Here is a 16584-nt window from a genome sequence, read left to right as displayed (position 1 = left end):
AGTTTATGCATATAGGCTACAATTTATAGTTTATGTGAAGATTGTTTTAAAATCACTTAATATTTCAGAGCCTATTAAATGTTCAAAATAATGGCTTTCAATTATACTGTAATGTTGAATAACTATAATTAATAGGGAAAATGCATTTAATAGTAGCAGTAGCAGTATTGGTATTAATGCTTCATTAATAATAGGCTACTTTGTAAAAATATGCCATTAAAAACATTTAAAATATACTATCTTTGTTGTTTCTACATTAATTTGGAGGTTCAATGTGAAATTATGACAATATAAATGTGCGATTAATCATGATTAATTACAGAGAAATGTCTGATTTTTAAATCGATCGACAGACAGCACTAATGTTAACCTTTTGTAGATTTTCAATTTAAATTTAATTTCTAATTTTATAGGTCCCCCTGAAAGAGATCAGGATGGCCCCCACCCTCTTGGCCCCCTTCAAATTTTCTGTTTCATTTACATTTACATTTATTCATTTAGCTGACGCTTTTATCCAAAGCGACTTACAATTGCTATATATGTCAGAGGTCGCACGCCTCTGGAGCAACTAGGGGTTAAGTGTCTTGCTCAGGGACACATTGGTGTCTCACAGTGGATTCGAACCCGGCATGTGTCGGCATGTGTCTCACACCAAAGGCATGTGTCTTATCCACTGCGCCATCACCACCCATGTCACACTTTAATGTTTCAGATCATCAAACAAATTCAAATATTAATCAAAGATAACACAAGTAAACACAACATGCAGTTTTTAAATGAAGGGGTTTTTTTTATCCAAAAATCCAAACCCACATGGCCTTGTGTTAAAAAAGTTCACACCTGAGTTCAGTTTCTCTAGCCACACCCAGGCCTGATTACTGCCACACCTGTTCGCAATCAAGAAATCACTTAAATAGAACCTGCCTGACAAGGTGAAGTAGACCAAAAGATCCTCAAAAGCTACACATCATGTTGAGATCCAAAGAAATTCAGGAACAAATGAGAAAGAAAGTAATTGAGATCTATCAGTCTGGAAAAGGTTATAAAGCCATTTCTAAAGCTTTGGGACTCCAGCGAACCACAGTGAGAGCCATTATCCACAAATGGTGAACCTTCCCAGGAGTGGCCGGCCCACCAAAATTACCCCAAGAGTGCAGCGACGACTCATCCAAGAGGTCACAAAAGACCCCACAACAACATCTAAAGAACTGCAAGCCTCACTTGATAACCTTTGATGGAGTGGTGTTTCCCCGTTCAAGGATAGAGGAGCTGCACTGCCTAACTGAGAGGCGTTTCAAGGACTGATTCGTGTGAGGTGACTCACCTAGAAGGGACTTTGATGACACGGACATTCCACTGGCTACATGTGACTTAATTTCAACTATGCTATAGCCTGATTTCAACTTATTAAGAGGGTCCACATTAACAGATATTTAGCCTTTCATTCTTCACACCATTTCTCTAGAGCCGCAGGTTGGCTTAGCTACATTGAAATGATTCTAAACTCGCTCATTTAACAAAATGCTAGCACAACATCATCTTCAGTCCCTCTATGCCTTCGTTAAGGAGACAATGTTGCCTAGCTTCAAGCAGCTAACTTTGTACTTCATTTTGTTTGGGTGAATATTACTCAAGCATGATTTCTTCCTCTCATGGAGTTATACAACATTATGTCTGATATACATCAATTCTAGTTTATCCTCAACAGTTGTCTTATCAGAGATCAGCTTCCTGATCATAATTGAAATACACTATCTTCACCAGCTGAGATGAGAGCATTCACTAAGAGACAATCAGCCTGAACGCAGAGGACAGGAAGTCGAACAGAGAAGACCAATCGATGAGAGTAGGAGGTACACAGACCAAAGTCCACTGATGGTTCGAGGACATCTGACTGAGGAAGCGCAGTAGTTCATCAACTTTGTGAGCATAGTGGGCACTGATGGAGGGACATAAGCTGAATCAACAGCCTAATAAAGAAGATCAGTGGAGACATAGAGGCTTTCCAAGAAGACCTGGAAGACATTGACATCCAATGGGAAGATGTGGATAGAATGGCCATGGAATGTCTTGTTGCCCATCGTGCCAACATATGACCTGATCTGATAATGGTGAAATCTCTGCAGAGTAAGAAGTTGCTCTGTTTAAATATTAAGGCATACCACCTCTCCTAACCATCCAGAGAGTGCACTCCCTGAATGATCTTAGAACTGAACTTACTACGTCTTTGTGTTGGTGGGTTCAAACCTCAGTGAGGTTTGCCTGTGGATAGCTCAGAACTGAACCCTTCAGAGCGAAGCCTGCCGCCAAACTTAAAGTTCAGGACCTCTACAATATTCTGACATCGAACAGAGTGATCCTGACTGAAATATTTTTATTGATTTTTATATAATGCAATTTTATATCATATCACGTCATATCATATATTTTGTATATGTTATACATTTTGATTCATTCTATTATAAATTGTTGTTTGCAGTCTTACATTTGCATGGATAAGCATTCTCACAACTAATCTGGCAGCATTTTCATAGCACACTTTTATTGAGTATTTGTATATTTTAGGCAAGGGCAGACCATGAAGTGACATTTTGAGTGAGTGAAGTAGTAGGATTGACATTTCAAATGTTACAAGCTTTATTTCAATGAAAGAAACTGTTCGGTCCATCCTTAATATTCCACCCTTGATAGTGTGTTCCATTTATTTCCCAGCATGGAGGCCATCCTCTAAGAGTGAAAATGTAATGCAATCAGTTTTTTTTTCCACCCCCAACAACCTCACCTGGTAGTTTACCACTTTCGTAGACAAACTCTTTCTGACTGCTTGTTCTGAAAATCTGCCAAACCGCAATAACCTCAGAGCTCTGCACCAGTTCACTGAGCTGTCACCCCCTGATCCAATCAAAACCAGATTAAGAAACCGTTCTTATCCTGAACTATATCCTTTCTACTGCCTTTTCTTTCATTCTCAGGCTCTTCTTGTTCCCAGAACGCCTTAACCTAAATTTTCAAAGGATGTATAGTGGATTTCTACAGTTTCCTCATCAATTATGACTGAGTTGTATTGCAATAACAAGCTGTTTTGATTTCTTTCATCTTTCCCAAATGAATTGGAAAAATGCAGTGTAGTTTACTTATTTTGATGCCCTTGAAGTGTTTGATATCACATAAAATGTTGCACTTCACTAACTATGGTGCTGTCGAACAGGACCTTGGTTTCAGAATTCCTGCTGTTGTGACAGTTTAATTTTTAAAATCACTCGCCCTACAGCGAACAGAAAATCCATGGATTCTTTTAGATATCAAATCAGATGTGTTCTAAAATGCAATGTCTATGCAAATCTTCTATTTTAGAGTCAGTGATGGTTTGGTTATTCAAAAAAAGCACTGAAACGGACTGCCTTTGTGTGTAGTTGAGGACACAAAACAATTAGTATGCAACCGAATTCTACTTCAGCTTTGAAGATCAGATAAATAAATAATATACTAGGCCATGCAGAGTCAGTATTCAATGTTTTATTTAATTTAAAATAAATGTTATTTTCTAATAAGAAATATATTTATGTAATTATATTTATATTAGATTCATATTTTATACTTTTATTTTAAATAAGTATACATTCAATTATTTTTATCTTACCTCTACCAGTTCTCCTTTAGTGTACTATTTATTATTTTATTAAATAATTAATTTAATTTATACCTATTTAAAATTAAATATAAAAATTTGATTTAAAAAATGTGTATTACAATTAAATATATACAATATTATAAAATATCTATTTAATATATTATATTATTTAATAATAAACATTATATTTATATTAAATGTATATGTATATGTTATATATACAGTGATTAGTATATGTAATAATTTAGTTTTATGTAAAATGAATCATTCTGATTTTGATATTAAGTTTTTCATCATACAAGGAAAGTCATTGGAGTGCAATGGATTTTTTTTTTAAATATCTTATTTTGTTTCTCATAGAAGAAAGATGACAATTTTCTTTCTTTTATTTAATAATTTTTTTGGTAAACTGTCCTTTTAAATAATACACTAAATGAGAGCTTCTATAGATTAGATTGAATGATATTGAATAATATATATAGAACTTCATTGTTTCTCTGGATAAAATTTGTGAACCCAAAAGAAGTCTTTCTTCAGACCTTTGTAAGAAAATGGACTTGACTTTCATGCTTCTTTATGAATTACCACAAGATGTCAGCACTAGTCTGAGACATGAGACTTGTAGAGCTGATGCATAATTCCAGTTTCAGTAGAGCAATTTGGATCTCTTTAGTTGGACTCATGAGGCCTAACATTTATTCATTGCAGAGAAATGCTCATGCGTCACGCTCTACATGGATGTGCACATTCATTCTCACGCTCTCGGTCTCTGAACCTTGACATTTCCAGTATTGTCAGTGTGAATTAGACTTGAGATTTATCACTCCTGCCCTGAGTGGCTGTACAGTGCTCCTGAACATTGCTCGCTCACTCATATTCACTCCCCAGTGGGCAGCCAGCAGTGACTGTTATGTTATAAAAGCTGTGGGATGTTTGCTCCACCACTGGAGGGCCGAAGCAGCAGAACAGTGGAGCGCATGCAGTACTGAACAAATTCAGTAAGACCGACAGTCTGTAAACACTGAGGTATTCATCTCTAAAGCCCTCAGAGGCACACAAGTTTGTAAGCATGGCAGCAGCTGGTATGACTTAGACTGTTTCCTTCTGTTAATGTCAGTGGTGAGTGGGAAACAAATGTCCTGTCTTGTATGATTAAAGGGATGAATTTGGAAATGATGATATTGTAATATCTAAAAAGATTTAAATAATGTAATGTATTATATTATATTAGATACTATACTAAAAATACTACTAATACTAGTCGCATCCCATCCAAAACAAAAGTTTTTGTTTACATGATATATGTGTGTGTACTATGCATATTTATATATTATATAATTTATATGAATATAAATATATACATGCAAATATTTTCAAAATATATGCTGTATGTGTGTGTCTTTATTTATATATATATATATATATATATACATAATAAATATACACAGTACACACACATATATATATATTATGTGAACAAAAACTTATTTTGGATGCGATTAATCATTCGACTGCACTACTTTTTATATATTAAATATTATTTTTTTTATTTTATTTATTAAATATATATTATGTATATATACTTTATATATAGAGTTTGTAAGATAGATAGATTGAATTTATAATGTAACGCTTTCTGATTCATACTAGAAGTAGTGGAAGGAGTTGTTTGATTGCAAATGACTTGGAAAAGTCAACTGGGTAATTCATTACAGATGATGAGGAGGCTGTAATTAGTTTCATCCATTAGCTCGAATTTACCCTAATTAATCATTATGATGCACAGACGTGGTTTAAACCAAGCACCCTTTAGCAGGGCAATGCAATGTATTATGTTTGTCCTGGTCTCTATGGTAATCAGGCGGGTGGGCAGAGAACATCAGCTAAGTCAACCTGACCTCACAGCTGAGATGCATCCTTCTAATGATTTGTATTAGTTTGACCTGAGATGCAGCCTTAAATGAAATACCGTTTAGAAGCTGCCTGCTGGCTTTGTGTATTTTATGACATTATAAAATTATAAAATTAGCCTAATGGTTACATTGACCATTCTCTGCTGTAAATGAGTTGTTTCTGGTCCAAAACTTGCATCCTATTTAACAAATTAAGTGTTTTTTTTTTGAAGCTGTCAGTCCAGTTGTTTGGCTAAACATAGATTACCAAGGGTTAATTTATAGTCCATATCCTCACATGGCATGACATTTAAAGCACGTTTCTAACTATATTAGATTAAAAGACGTTTTACACAAAGAAAATGTTAACCTGAGAATAGCACTAAGTAGGGGTGTAACGATACACCAGTGGCACGGTTCGGTTCGGTTTGCTGTGGGGGTTCATGTCATCTTACCAGCAATGCTAAGGAACAATAGATTCATTTAACTCAATAATAACAATAAGTCAGCTTACCTGAAGTAAACTAAAATGAAATAAATAAAACTTAATTGAACTTCGAAATGTTTATTAGAGTGGACAAGCCAGTGTTTATTTTTGACTAGAGTACATTGGAGTTTAAGTTCTTTTTCAAAAACACCATCATGCAGCACATTCTGACTGAAATGCGGTCAGTTCTGTAATTGGTATCTTGGCTCCAACACACTTAGCAAATGTGTGAATCCGTCGTTCTCAACAACGGAAAACGGCCGCATATCTAGCACCATGAAAACACCTATTGCCTTTGTAATTGTTTGAGCACGGTCGGAGTTGGGGTGATGTCTCCTGAGATGCGCTTGAGACGTGTTTCCTGTCATATAAGAGAGTTTTGTGAAACAGTTACGACAGATTGTGTGCGCTTTGTCTACGACACACATTCCATTCCTGTACTCCACTTGAAAACCAAAGTGTTCCCACACAGGAGACTTAAATGTGTCCGGGGGGATCTGCAATTTCAGTACTATGTGAAGCAGCCATCCTGCATATACTAACAACCGAGTGAGACGCTCACTCCCAAGTCACGTGAAATGACATGCACTTGGAAAACAGTAACTTTAGAATATTTAGAACAAAATTTAAAAAGCTCTTATTAGTCGTTACTAATACAATTTAATCAAATGTAAGCAAAGAAAAAATTGTTTTAATTAATAGTTAGTTAGAGATAAGTCCCATTAACCTCAACAATGGGCAGCAGGGGGCGTGAGAGTACCGCGGTACGCAACGAGAGTTCCGCGATTCGTATCGTGGGTGGTGTATCGCGGTCTTTTGGTTCGGTTAGTGATATCGTTACACCCCTAGCACTAAGGTAAATTACTGAACAAGGGAAGTTTGTGGATGGCAAAAGCCATTTCTTTACCAACAAAGTTAAACTCTGACAAACTAGGGTCATTGAACTTTCAATATGCATGCTTTTGTCTCTTTTTGCACTTTCCTTTCCTATGTCATAGGACAGATACCTAGAGTGTTAATTTCTTGCCGTTTCGGTCTCTGGCTGCCACTTGATTGAACCAAGCTGACCATCTAAGGTAACATAAGTTAACAAGGTCACACCAACCCCTATCTTCGTGTTCACTTGGAGTCACAGCATTATCACTGTCCCTTTTTTCTCTGTTCATGCTGATGAGCTGTATGAAGACACACAGTGGGTGTCACAAAGTCCTCAGATCTATATTAAGCCATTCATGTGTCTCTTTGGAGATAAGAATAAAGTTTTGGGAGCACATTTGTAAATGTAATAAGAGGGAAGTTCTGAACATGAACACACTCTCATCTGATTCATTGTCATTCCTATTAAAATCACAAATGAAAATTTCCCAAGGCTGAAAATGTTCGTGCTGAAGGGACTTTGAAAGGCAGTTCGCTTTCTTTTTTTTCACATAGAAACACTTTTTTTTTAGCTCAAGGTTATGATTGTCTGAAGATATAATTGTCCAATTTCAGAATTTGCTGTAATTGATTCCTGTCATTGGGGGCAGCACGTTTGACTGCAAAATGTGTTTTAAAAAGAATTTAAGGCTCTTCCTATGTGCAATAATATTTAGTATTTATTTTTTTATTTGTTTCATAGCTGACATTTGAGTGATGTATGTGTACAGGCAGCTGATGCGAGCAGTTTTAAGTAGCGCATGTCATTTATTTATTTATATATGTATTTATTTATGTATTGGTACATTGACAGTAGAGTAAAAAATGTTGTAAGTTTTAAATTGGCAAAAATATATACTTTTGATCAGCAAACATGCATTACATTGATCAAAAGTGACAGTAAAGACGTTTATAATGTTATTAAAGATTTCAATTTCAAATAATGCTGTTCTTATGAATTTTCTCATTCATCAAAGTATTCTGAACTGTATTCAACATTTAAAATAAGAAGAAATGATTCTTGAGAACCAAATATTAAATATTAATAATATTAATATAAAAATTATTTCTGAAGGATCACGTGACACTGGAGACAGGAGTAATGGCTGCTGAATATTCAGCTTTGCCATCGCAAGAATAAATTACATTTCAAATATATTAAAATAGAAAAGCTATTTTAAACTTTAAAAATAATATTTTTTATAGAGTTTTACTTGTATTTTTGATCAAATTAATGCAGTCTTGATGAACATAAGAGGCTTCTTAAATAAATAAAAAACAGCTTTGGAATCTCTTTTTTTTAAAACTGGTGAATGAAAACATAATCAACCCATCTTTAAAGAGTTTGCACAGTTGAAGTGGCAGATGAGATATAAGAGCGCTTATATTAGTATGTTATTGTACATTTGTGTGGACACTTTTATTGTTATCAGTATAGTATTCGTTATTGGTGTGAATGGACCTTTCCATAAAAAAGGTCTGTGTCTTAAAGAGACTTCTCTTCTGCTCTTTCTCTGAAGTCCATCCAAACTACTGTCTCAAATCAGACCAATTGTTTGTCTTGATTGTACTTGATGGTACTGTTTTCACAGTATCTTCCCATTTTTCTTCGTCTTGATAGTAGCTGTAATGGAGTGTTTGTCTCTTTCAGAGTCCCCCTGCCATCCTGCTGCTGCACACGCTGTCAGACAACGAGGCAGACTGGAGCATTCTCCCACTACTGCCTTAGTAAGCACTGTTAATACTGACATTACCAACATTCAACATAATGAAATCTCAGTGCTAAAAAAGTTTGGTTCACTTTGGATAATTGTTTTATAGATTTCTTGTTAAGATTTATATATGTAAGTGTTTGGATTTATTTAAATGATATCAGATTAACAAGAGTGCTGTTGTACTGAATATTAATATAGTTGTGATTTGGCAAAAGTATTCATTATTATATATTATAAAAGCATTAAGTATTAATATTGTATATTGTGAAATATTGTAGTAGTAGTAGTTGTTATTATTATTATTATTCAAAACAATATTATTTAATAATATAAAAATATTATTATTTCTTGTGGAGTTACATTTTAGAGACATTATTGCCAATGAGTATTCTTTTTTATTCTGCAAACAAAAATTGTTTCAAAAGTCACGCGCCTGAGTGAATCAGTATTTTGAATGATTCAATTGCGTGAATGATTCTGTGACTCACAAAGACAGTCACTTATTTCGTTCTTGAATAGTGACTCATTGACTTATTCATTAAACAGACATATGTTTCTTTACTGAATGGATCATTGTTTTAGGACTGAATCAGTTGAATGATTCAGTGACTCATTCATATGACTCTTGTTCTCACCTACTGGTGTAACAATGTAACTTGTAGAAAGAATTTATTTTAAAAAACCACCACTAATGCACAGACTAATTATGAATGATTGTATACCGTTGATATGTTTGTATTAACTAGTATAACATTTCTTTAAAATTGTTAATAATGCAGAATGTTTTTTCTCCTTGAGCTTGTCATCACAGTTTGGCAAGAACTCATCTTGGATCATGTTTCTAGAAGAAGACACCAGAGTGAAACTCCAAAAACTTCATGAAGTCCTCAAAAAATTTGACCACAGAAAAGTAAGAACTATTCATACTGTGCCGAATGTAATCAAAATTCATATTTAGCCCTTAATTGATGTTCCACAGTTAGCAATGGAAATAGTCTGTTATAGTGTTTTCTTATCCATGTTCCATCAAACAATTCTGTTCACCTTGAATTTTATCTATAGTGAGGTTATTAAAAATGGTTTCAGACATTTCCAATCTTTATGCACTAAATGCCTTAAAAAAAAAAAATAGACCAGTCTGCTACCTGTAGAATTACCTCTATAGCCTGTCTTTAAAGGTGCCATAGAATGAAAAACTGTCTTTACCTTGGCATAGTTAAATAATAACAGTTCTGTACGTGGAAATGACATACCGTGAGCCTCAAACACCATAGTTTCCGGTACTGAAATGAACCACACTGTGAAACCAATCAGAGCAGAGCTCATTATTATTATTCATGAGTCATGACCATGTCAAATAAGCCAATAACAGACCGTTTCATTCTGGGGAGAAATCCTAGGGTTGTAAATGGACATGTAAAATCGTTTCTGGAGATTTTTTGCCCTTACCTAAGCCACACACCTTCTATGTAGATATCAGAGAATAAATTAAAATACTGTATCAATGCATTCTATGGCTCCTTTAATGGATTTTGAATTGTGCTCCACAATGAATGAGATCTTAATGCTGTTTAGCCTTTTTCTTAAATGATGTCAACAGAAATTTATTAGCCTCTAATGACTCTCAATAATGCTACTTTATCAATGTTAAAACCCTCTTAACAGCAATTGCAAAAAGCGTCGGCCTACAAGTGATATCCAAACAAGTTGCAGTTGTTATTCGTAAAATGGACATGGTAATTGATGTCTGTAATATCGTCTATATTTTGATGTCAATATTTTGTAAATGAAGGGGGAGAATTTCCAGACTGAATCTTTGGCTGAATCTTCACCCGCACATATGACTAAAGGCCCGTTCACACCAAGGACAGTAACTACAATGATAACTATAAAGATATAGTTAAAAAAATCACTCTCAATATTAAAGAATAGCAAACCACAGCTATAACAAAAAAGGCACAATATCAAAACAATATCTTTGGAATCACTTTCAGCTATTTTTTTTTTTTCAGGTGATGAACGATAAAAAAATTGACACCCATTCAGAATCTTGAGATTTTAAAGGGCACCTATTATGCCCCTTTTTACAAGATGTAATATTGGTCTTGGGTGTTCCCAGAATGTGTCTGTGAAGTTTCAGCCCAAAATACCCTATAGATAATTTATTATTACAGCTGGAAAATGTCATTTCTGGGGGGTGTCTAAAAAAGAGCTGATTTCGAGTGTATGGCTTTAAATGCAAATGAGCTGCAGAAAAGGGCATCGCGTATACATCTCTCTGAGAGCGAGAGAACTGGTGTTTAGCTGTGCATATGGGAAGCCAAATGCACTAAAAGTGAGACGAAAAAGAGCTAATCTCACAAGCTTGGCGCTGATCAGTTAAAAATGCTTAATGTACGCACACAAATGCGGTTAAAAACGCTAAGCATTATAACAACATGACATTCACAAAGGAGTCTGGAGTGATACACGTATTTAGGGAGATTTTGAGGCGCATTACCTTGAAAAATGAAAGTAATCCACAGCGTCCTCAGCAGCTCAGATGTTGGGACAAAATGAAGACTCTTATGTTCAGTCTTACATCCAAACACAGAGCACCGGGATTGCTTGCGAGACATTGTTGACTTTACAGCTGTAAGGACAGCATAACCGCTGAAGGCGGAAACTATAGCAATGCAGAGCTGTCAATCAGCCCCCATGGCCCGGCCCTCCGAAATGTGACATCACACTGCAGTGAGAATCAAAACGGCAGGCCTAGTGAGACTGACTTTTTTAATGGGAATTAAAAAATGAGGACTGGGTGAATTTTTATTATTGTTGGGTGGTTGTGTTCACACACTGCCAACACGCATTTATGTCCATACACCATGTAAAAGTGGATTTTGCAAAATAGGTGCCCTTTAAATTTCAAATTAGTTAAAAAAATCTTTATAGTTATCCTTCCTGGTGTGCATGGGGCTTAAGGGATTCTGTTTAAAATGTGTTGCGTTCTCAAATTTTGCTTGTAGTTGTCCTCTCAGATGGCATTTAACAGAGAATAAGTAATATAGATAAGCATAAATTCTGATAATTTCTCGAGCCCCGTTCACACCAAGAACGATAACTATAAAGAAACTATATTAGCGTCCACACCAGCGAAAGATATCTCTTTGTCTGTTTATTCTAAGCGCAAACGCGTCTGCCGTTTTAAATTCTCCAGCTCGTTATAGCAGGATTGATTCTGATTGGCTGTCAGTGTTTGTATCGTTCATCAGCTGGAAAAGATCGTTCTGAGAGTGATTCCAACGATATCGTTTTTCTGTGCCTTTATCGTTATAGCTGTGGTGTGGACTCTGTTATTATTTTATATTGATAACGATGTTTAGAAAAATATCTTTATCATTATCTTTATAGTTATCGTGCTTGGTGTGAACAGGCCTTAAAGGCTTAGACTCGCCTTCACAATTTTAGCTGTCGACATGGTGCTGTGAGACCGACATTCCGGATCGGAACGCACATTTTCAAAGGAGAATAACTGACTGTAGCATTGTTAAGATAAACAAGTATGTTAACTTAGCATGTTTCTTAAATATCTGCAAACATATTATGGTATTTTTATGCTTTAGTAGAGTCAAAAACGTACATACAGCACCTTTAATGCAATTTGATAATGTAAAGCCATTTACAGCTGCCTGGTTTGGCGAATGAACTGCACAAGTGACTCATCACAGATTTCCACTTCATTAAAATCAGTTTACCACAGCCTTCTCAAAGTAACATAATAATATGAACTACATTATAATGAGTCACTTGCACAGTGCATTCAACATGACAGGCAGCTGTTGAGCACAGCACTACATGTAAGAACTTTTCTATGAATAAACCTTTGTAGTTATGACAATATCACGGTCACTTGATCGGATTGTCACTTAATGGAAGCTTATTTCCACCTCAGAAAAATAAAAAAAGGATAATTGTGACATTTTATTAGATTTTTTTCTTGCTGTTCTGTGGAAAAAGTTAGAACTGTGAGATATAAATGCAATTCTGAGAGAAAAAGGAAGAACTATGAGATAAAGTCGCAATTACCTTTTCTTTTTGATTTTGTGACAGAAAAAAAAATTAATTTCAGTTATGAACCTGTAATTGGGAGATATAAACTCACAATTCTGAGGAAAGAAAGTTTGTGAGTTACAGTTAACTTTGTAGTCATTTTGTATGGTCATTGTATGGTCGAAAACCTTCCATAGTCACTAAATTATATTGCTGTATTGACTCATGTTGAGGAAACAACCTCAAGAATTCTGTAATCAGAATAAAAAGTTGGAGACTGTAATATATTAATGTCTGAATGTGCGAGACCGTCACACAGTAGCATCTGAATGAGTGTCAGCTGTTACACTGTGATTTAGCCTGAGAGGACCATCACAGTCTGATTGATCGCCACATTTTGTCGTCAGGAGTGGTTTCTTGGCAAGACTCTACATGATGAAGAGTCCACCATCATCCATCATTATGCCTTCTCTGAGAACCCTGCGGCTTTCGAGTACCCAGACTTCTCTGCAGGATGGGCGCTTAGCATCTCTCTTGTTAACAGGTTAGAAAGACGCCACCTGAGCTGAACTGCTATCAAAAGCAGCTCCTGTTTCAGAATGACGCTTTTATAGATGATATATGAATGAAAAATATTTCATTTTATTATTCATATAAATGGTTTTTCAAAGCTGGAATATTCGCATTATTAAAGTGATGAGATCTGATACCATGGTAGTTTGATATATACCATGGTACTGAAAAATTGCAGTAGACATGTACTATGGTGTTAACATTAGGGGTGTAAATCGGATGGTTCGTCATGATACGATATCGATATCGATTCTCATACTCAGCGATACGATATTTGCCGATAGCCCGATACGTAAAAAAAAGTCTACGATATGATTCGATTCGATACAGGAGTATATCGATCGATATATCAATATTATGGTATTATAAACCTATTTTAAACAACCATCTAAATTTGATTAACTCACAAATAAAAGTATGCGCTACAAAAGCACCAACTGCGCATGAGCAGGCTGTGTGAAGAAGCTCGTTGCTACCCGAACCTGTACAATCCGTCGATAAAACAATATAAAGACAATCTGGGCAATTGTTTGTTCATGTTTGTTTACTGTTCAAGCCAATCTACTGTGCATGTATGGAACACGTCCGCAGAGCGGACTACCAGCGTACACTTTCGGTAGTATAAATACAAGTAGTCCGCGTCCGTGCTGTATTTAGTGTATAGCAGTGGGACCAATTCAATGTAAATTCAACGTCTAATGCCAATGTTAAATTGATGTCCAATACCGACATCAGCTGACGTTGAGATTTTGTTATTTTTAGGTTGTGTAACCAAAATCCAACGTCAAATTGACATCAAATATTGATGTCAACCCGATTTTCATTTTCAACCAAAATGCAACGTCTGTCCGACGTCATGTCCAATGTCAACCTGATGTTACATAGACATTATATGAACATGTGGACAGTGCCAAAATAAAGGTGCCCATTTATGCTACAGATATCGATATTTACACGCAGCATCGATGCATCGTATTGTTAGACATCGTATCAATGTATCGATCCATATCGATGATTCGTTACACCCCTAGTTAACATGGTATTCCAGTGTACCTATATGGTGTTTTTTGATTAAATGCCATGTATGAACAGGTATTGTGTGTATTTTTAACATTTTGATGACTAATTTTAGTTATTTCACATTTTAGGTTGACAAGCAAAATAGAAGAGGAGCCATTAAAGTCAGACTTCACCATAGATCTGAAACATGAGGTGAGAATTTTTAAGGAGTGTATTTTAGGATGACTGTATATTGTTATTTGAAATTCATTTCATTGTAGATTAAAGTGTGCACTAAGAAAAATGGTGTGATTAAATAGTTGAAAACTATCACCTTAGAAACATTTCAAACACTGCAAAAATATTACAACATACAGACAACATTATGCATAGACTATAGTGCTCAAAAGTGCCTTGTCATTGTTGTGGATAAAGAAGCTTTGTAATCATTCCCTCGTTTGAGACTTTAACTGGAGAAGCTATAGCAGCACCAGAATCTACCGGCACATTTCTCAGGGACATTTTGTATTTCCACCTTCTCGTTCTTTACATCTGTTTCCCTCTCCCTGTCTTTATAGCTCTCTTGCCACAAAATTCTTACACAAATAAAGGATTCTTCCCATCCAGTCCCCATAGTCTTAAAAAACATTAGCTTCACTCTACCTTCTGCAGTATTAGTGTGTTTGTTCTTCTTCAGCTCTTTTCCTGCAGAGTCCCCACAGAGCTGAGGACATACAGTCTCATAATTTATTGGATACATCTTGAGAATCTCATTTTCATTTGTGAGAGATCTATCTCTATATAGAGAAAAAAACTACTTTTTAAAGTACTGTAATGTTCCATTCTTCTTAACAATATCATGGTGCTTATGGAGTGCTGGAGGTTCAACATGGTTTCGCATTTTATTCATTGTCAACTTCTGTAATTTACTCATCCTCATGTCATTCCGAACTAATGTTTTTCTGGTGACAACAAAAGAAGATATTTTTTAAACTTTCAATGGGAACCTGTGCTGTTTTGGAAAGAAAGAGATACAGGTTTGGAGCAACACGAGGAGTTAATTTGCTGAAATGCACTAACCCTCATATCACCTAAGATGTACAGTAGATGAGTTTGTTCCTTCATGATTCATCACAGCAGATTTGGAAATGAAGCTTGCTCACCATTGGATTATCTGCAGTGAATAGGTGCTGTCAGAATGAGAGTCCAAATAGCTGAGAAAAAACATCACAATAATCCACTCCAGTCCAAAAATTTGTGTCTTGTGAAGTGAAAGATCAAGATGATCCCATCAAGATAATGATACTTTCTTAAAGCTGCCTTCTTGTCGCCATCTCTGTTTGAAAACGTGGAATTGCAGCTGTTTGTGTGCATGGCTGCAGCACGGATTAATCAGATGTTTTGAGCTGAATGTGTTGCTGTCATTCACCGTACCGGTGTGGATGTTTATGTATTTCAAAATCACAGATTCTAGCCTACGTCTTGGAATATATGACCCAAATAATAATTTTCACTGTATACTGCCATCTGAACAAGTAAGTAACAAGTCTGCCACGTTTGTTCTGACCAACTGAGGAAAAAAAACATTACAATAAATTGCACTACCAATGGTGATTTAATCTAAAGATTGGTTATCTCATATCACATCAAACGTGCAAACTTTTTTCTCAAATTATTAATGTTAACATCAGCATTGCGTGACTATGAGTATAGTGTATGCTAGCGTGTAGATTTCAATTTCTGTACAGTCTAATCTAATTGTCATGCCATTCGAATATTATCAGAATCAGAATCAGAATGAGCTTTATTGGCCAAGTTTGTTCACACATACAAGGAATTTGTTGTAGTGACAGAAGCTCCACAGTGCAACAGAAAGACAGTAACAGGACAGGACACAGGTAATAAAAACAAAATAACAAGAAATAGCCAATAACCAATGTACAAAGCAGCAAAAAAAACAATATATAATATAGACAATAATATTAATAAACAATTATATTAATAAACCCAAAAAGCAAATTACGCTCCCTTCGAACTGGGTTTATTTAAAATTCAAATCTTGTGTAATAAGGCTATCTGTAATCAGAAGCACATTTTAAAACTGGAGTATAATTTAATTTCTTTCACATGTGTTTCAGAAACACATAATGTGCACATAAAGAATTTTTTTTTTTAAAGGGGACAGATTATGCTACTTTTTACAAGATGCAAAATAAGTCTCTGATATCCCCAGAGTATGTATGGGAAGTTTTAGCTCAAAATACCCGACAGATAAATTTTTATAGTGTAGCAAATTAGCTCAAAAGGGAAATATTTATCATTAATTATAACTGGTTATAA

The 16584-nt window shown here is 35.3% G+C and overlaps 1 protein-coding gene across 1 annotated transcript in view; it reads left to right on the top strand.

Annotated features, from left to right (window-relative positions):
- b3glcta (beta 3-glucosyltransferase a) overlaps positions 1-16584 on the top strand; it is a 110861-nt gene that overhangs the window by 69447 nt on the left and 24830 nt on the right. Inside the window, exons 5-8 of the mRNA XM_079392647.1 lie at positions 8577-8653; positions 9439-9550; positions 13080-13216; positions 14394-14457. Of these exons, the coding sequence (XP_079248773.1) occupies positions 8577-8653; positions 9439-9550; positions 13080-13216; positions 14394-14457 (390 nt within the window). The remainder of the gene's footprint in view (positions 1-8576; positions 8654-9438; positions 9551-13079; positions 13217-14393; positions 14458-16584) is intronic.

Source organism: Barbus barbus (genome assembly GCF_936440315.1).
Source record: "Barbus barbus genome assembly, chromosome: 34".
NCBI classification, from domain to species: Eukaryota; Metazoa; Chordata; class Actinopteri; order Cypriniformes; family Cyprinidae; genus Barbus; species Barbus barbus.
Note: the sequence above shows the minus strand (reverse complement) of the source record. Positions and strands in the feature narration are given on the sequence as shown.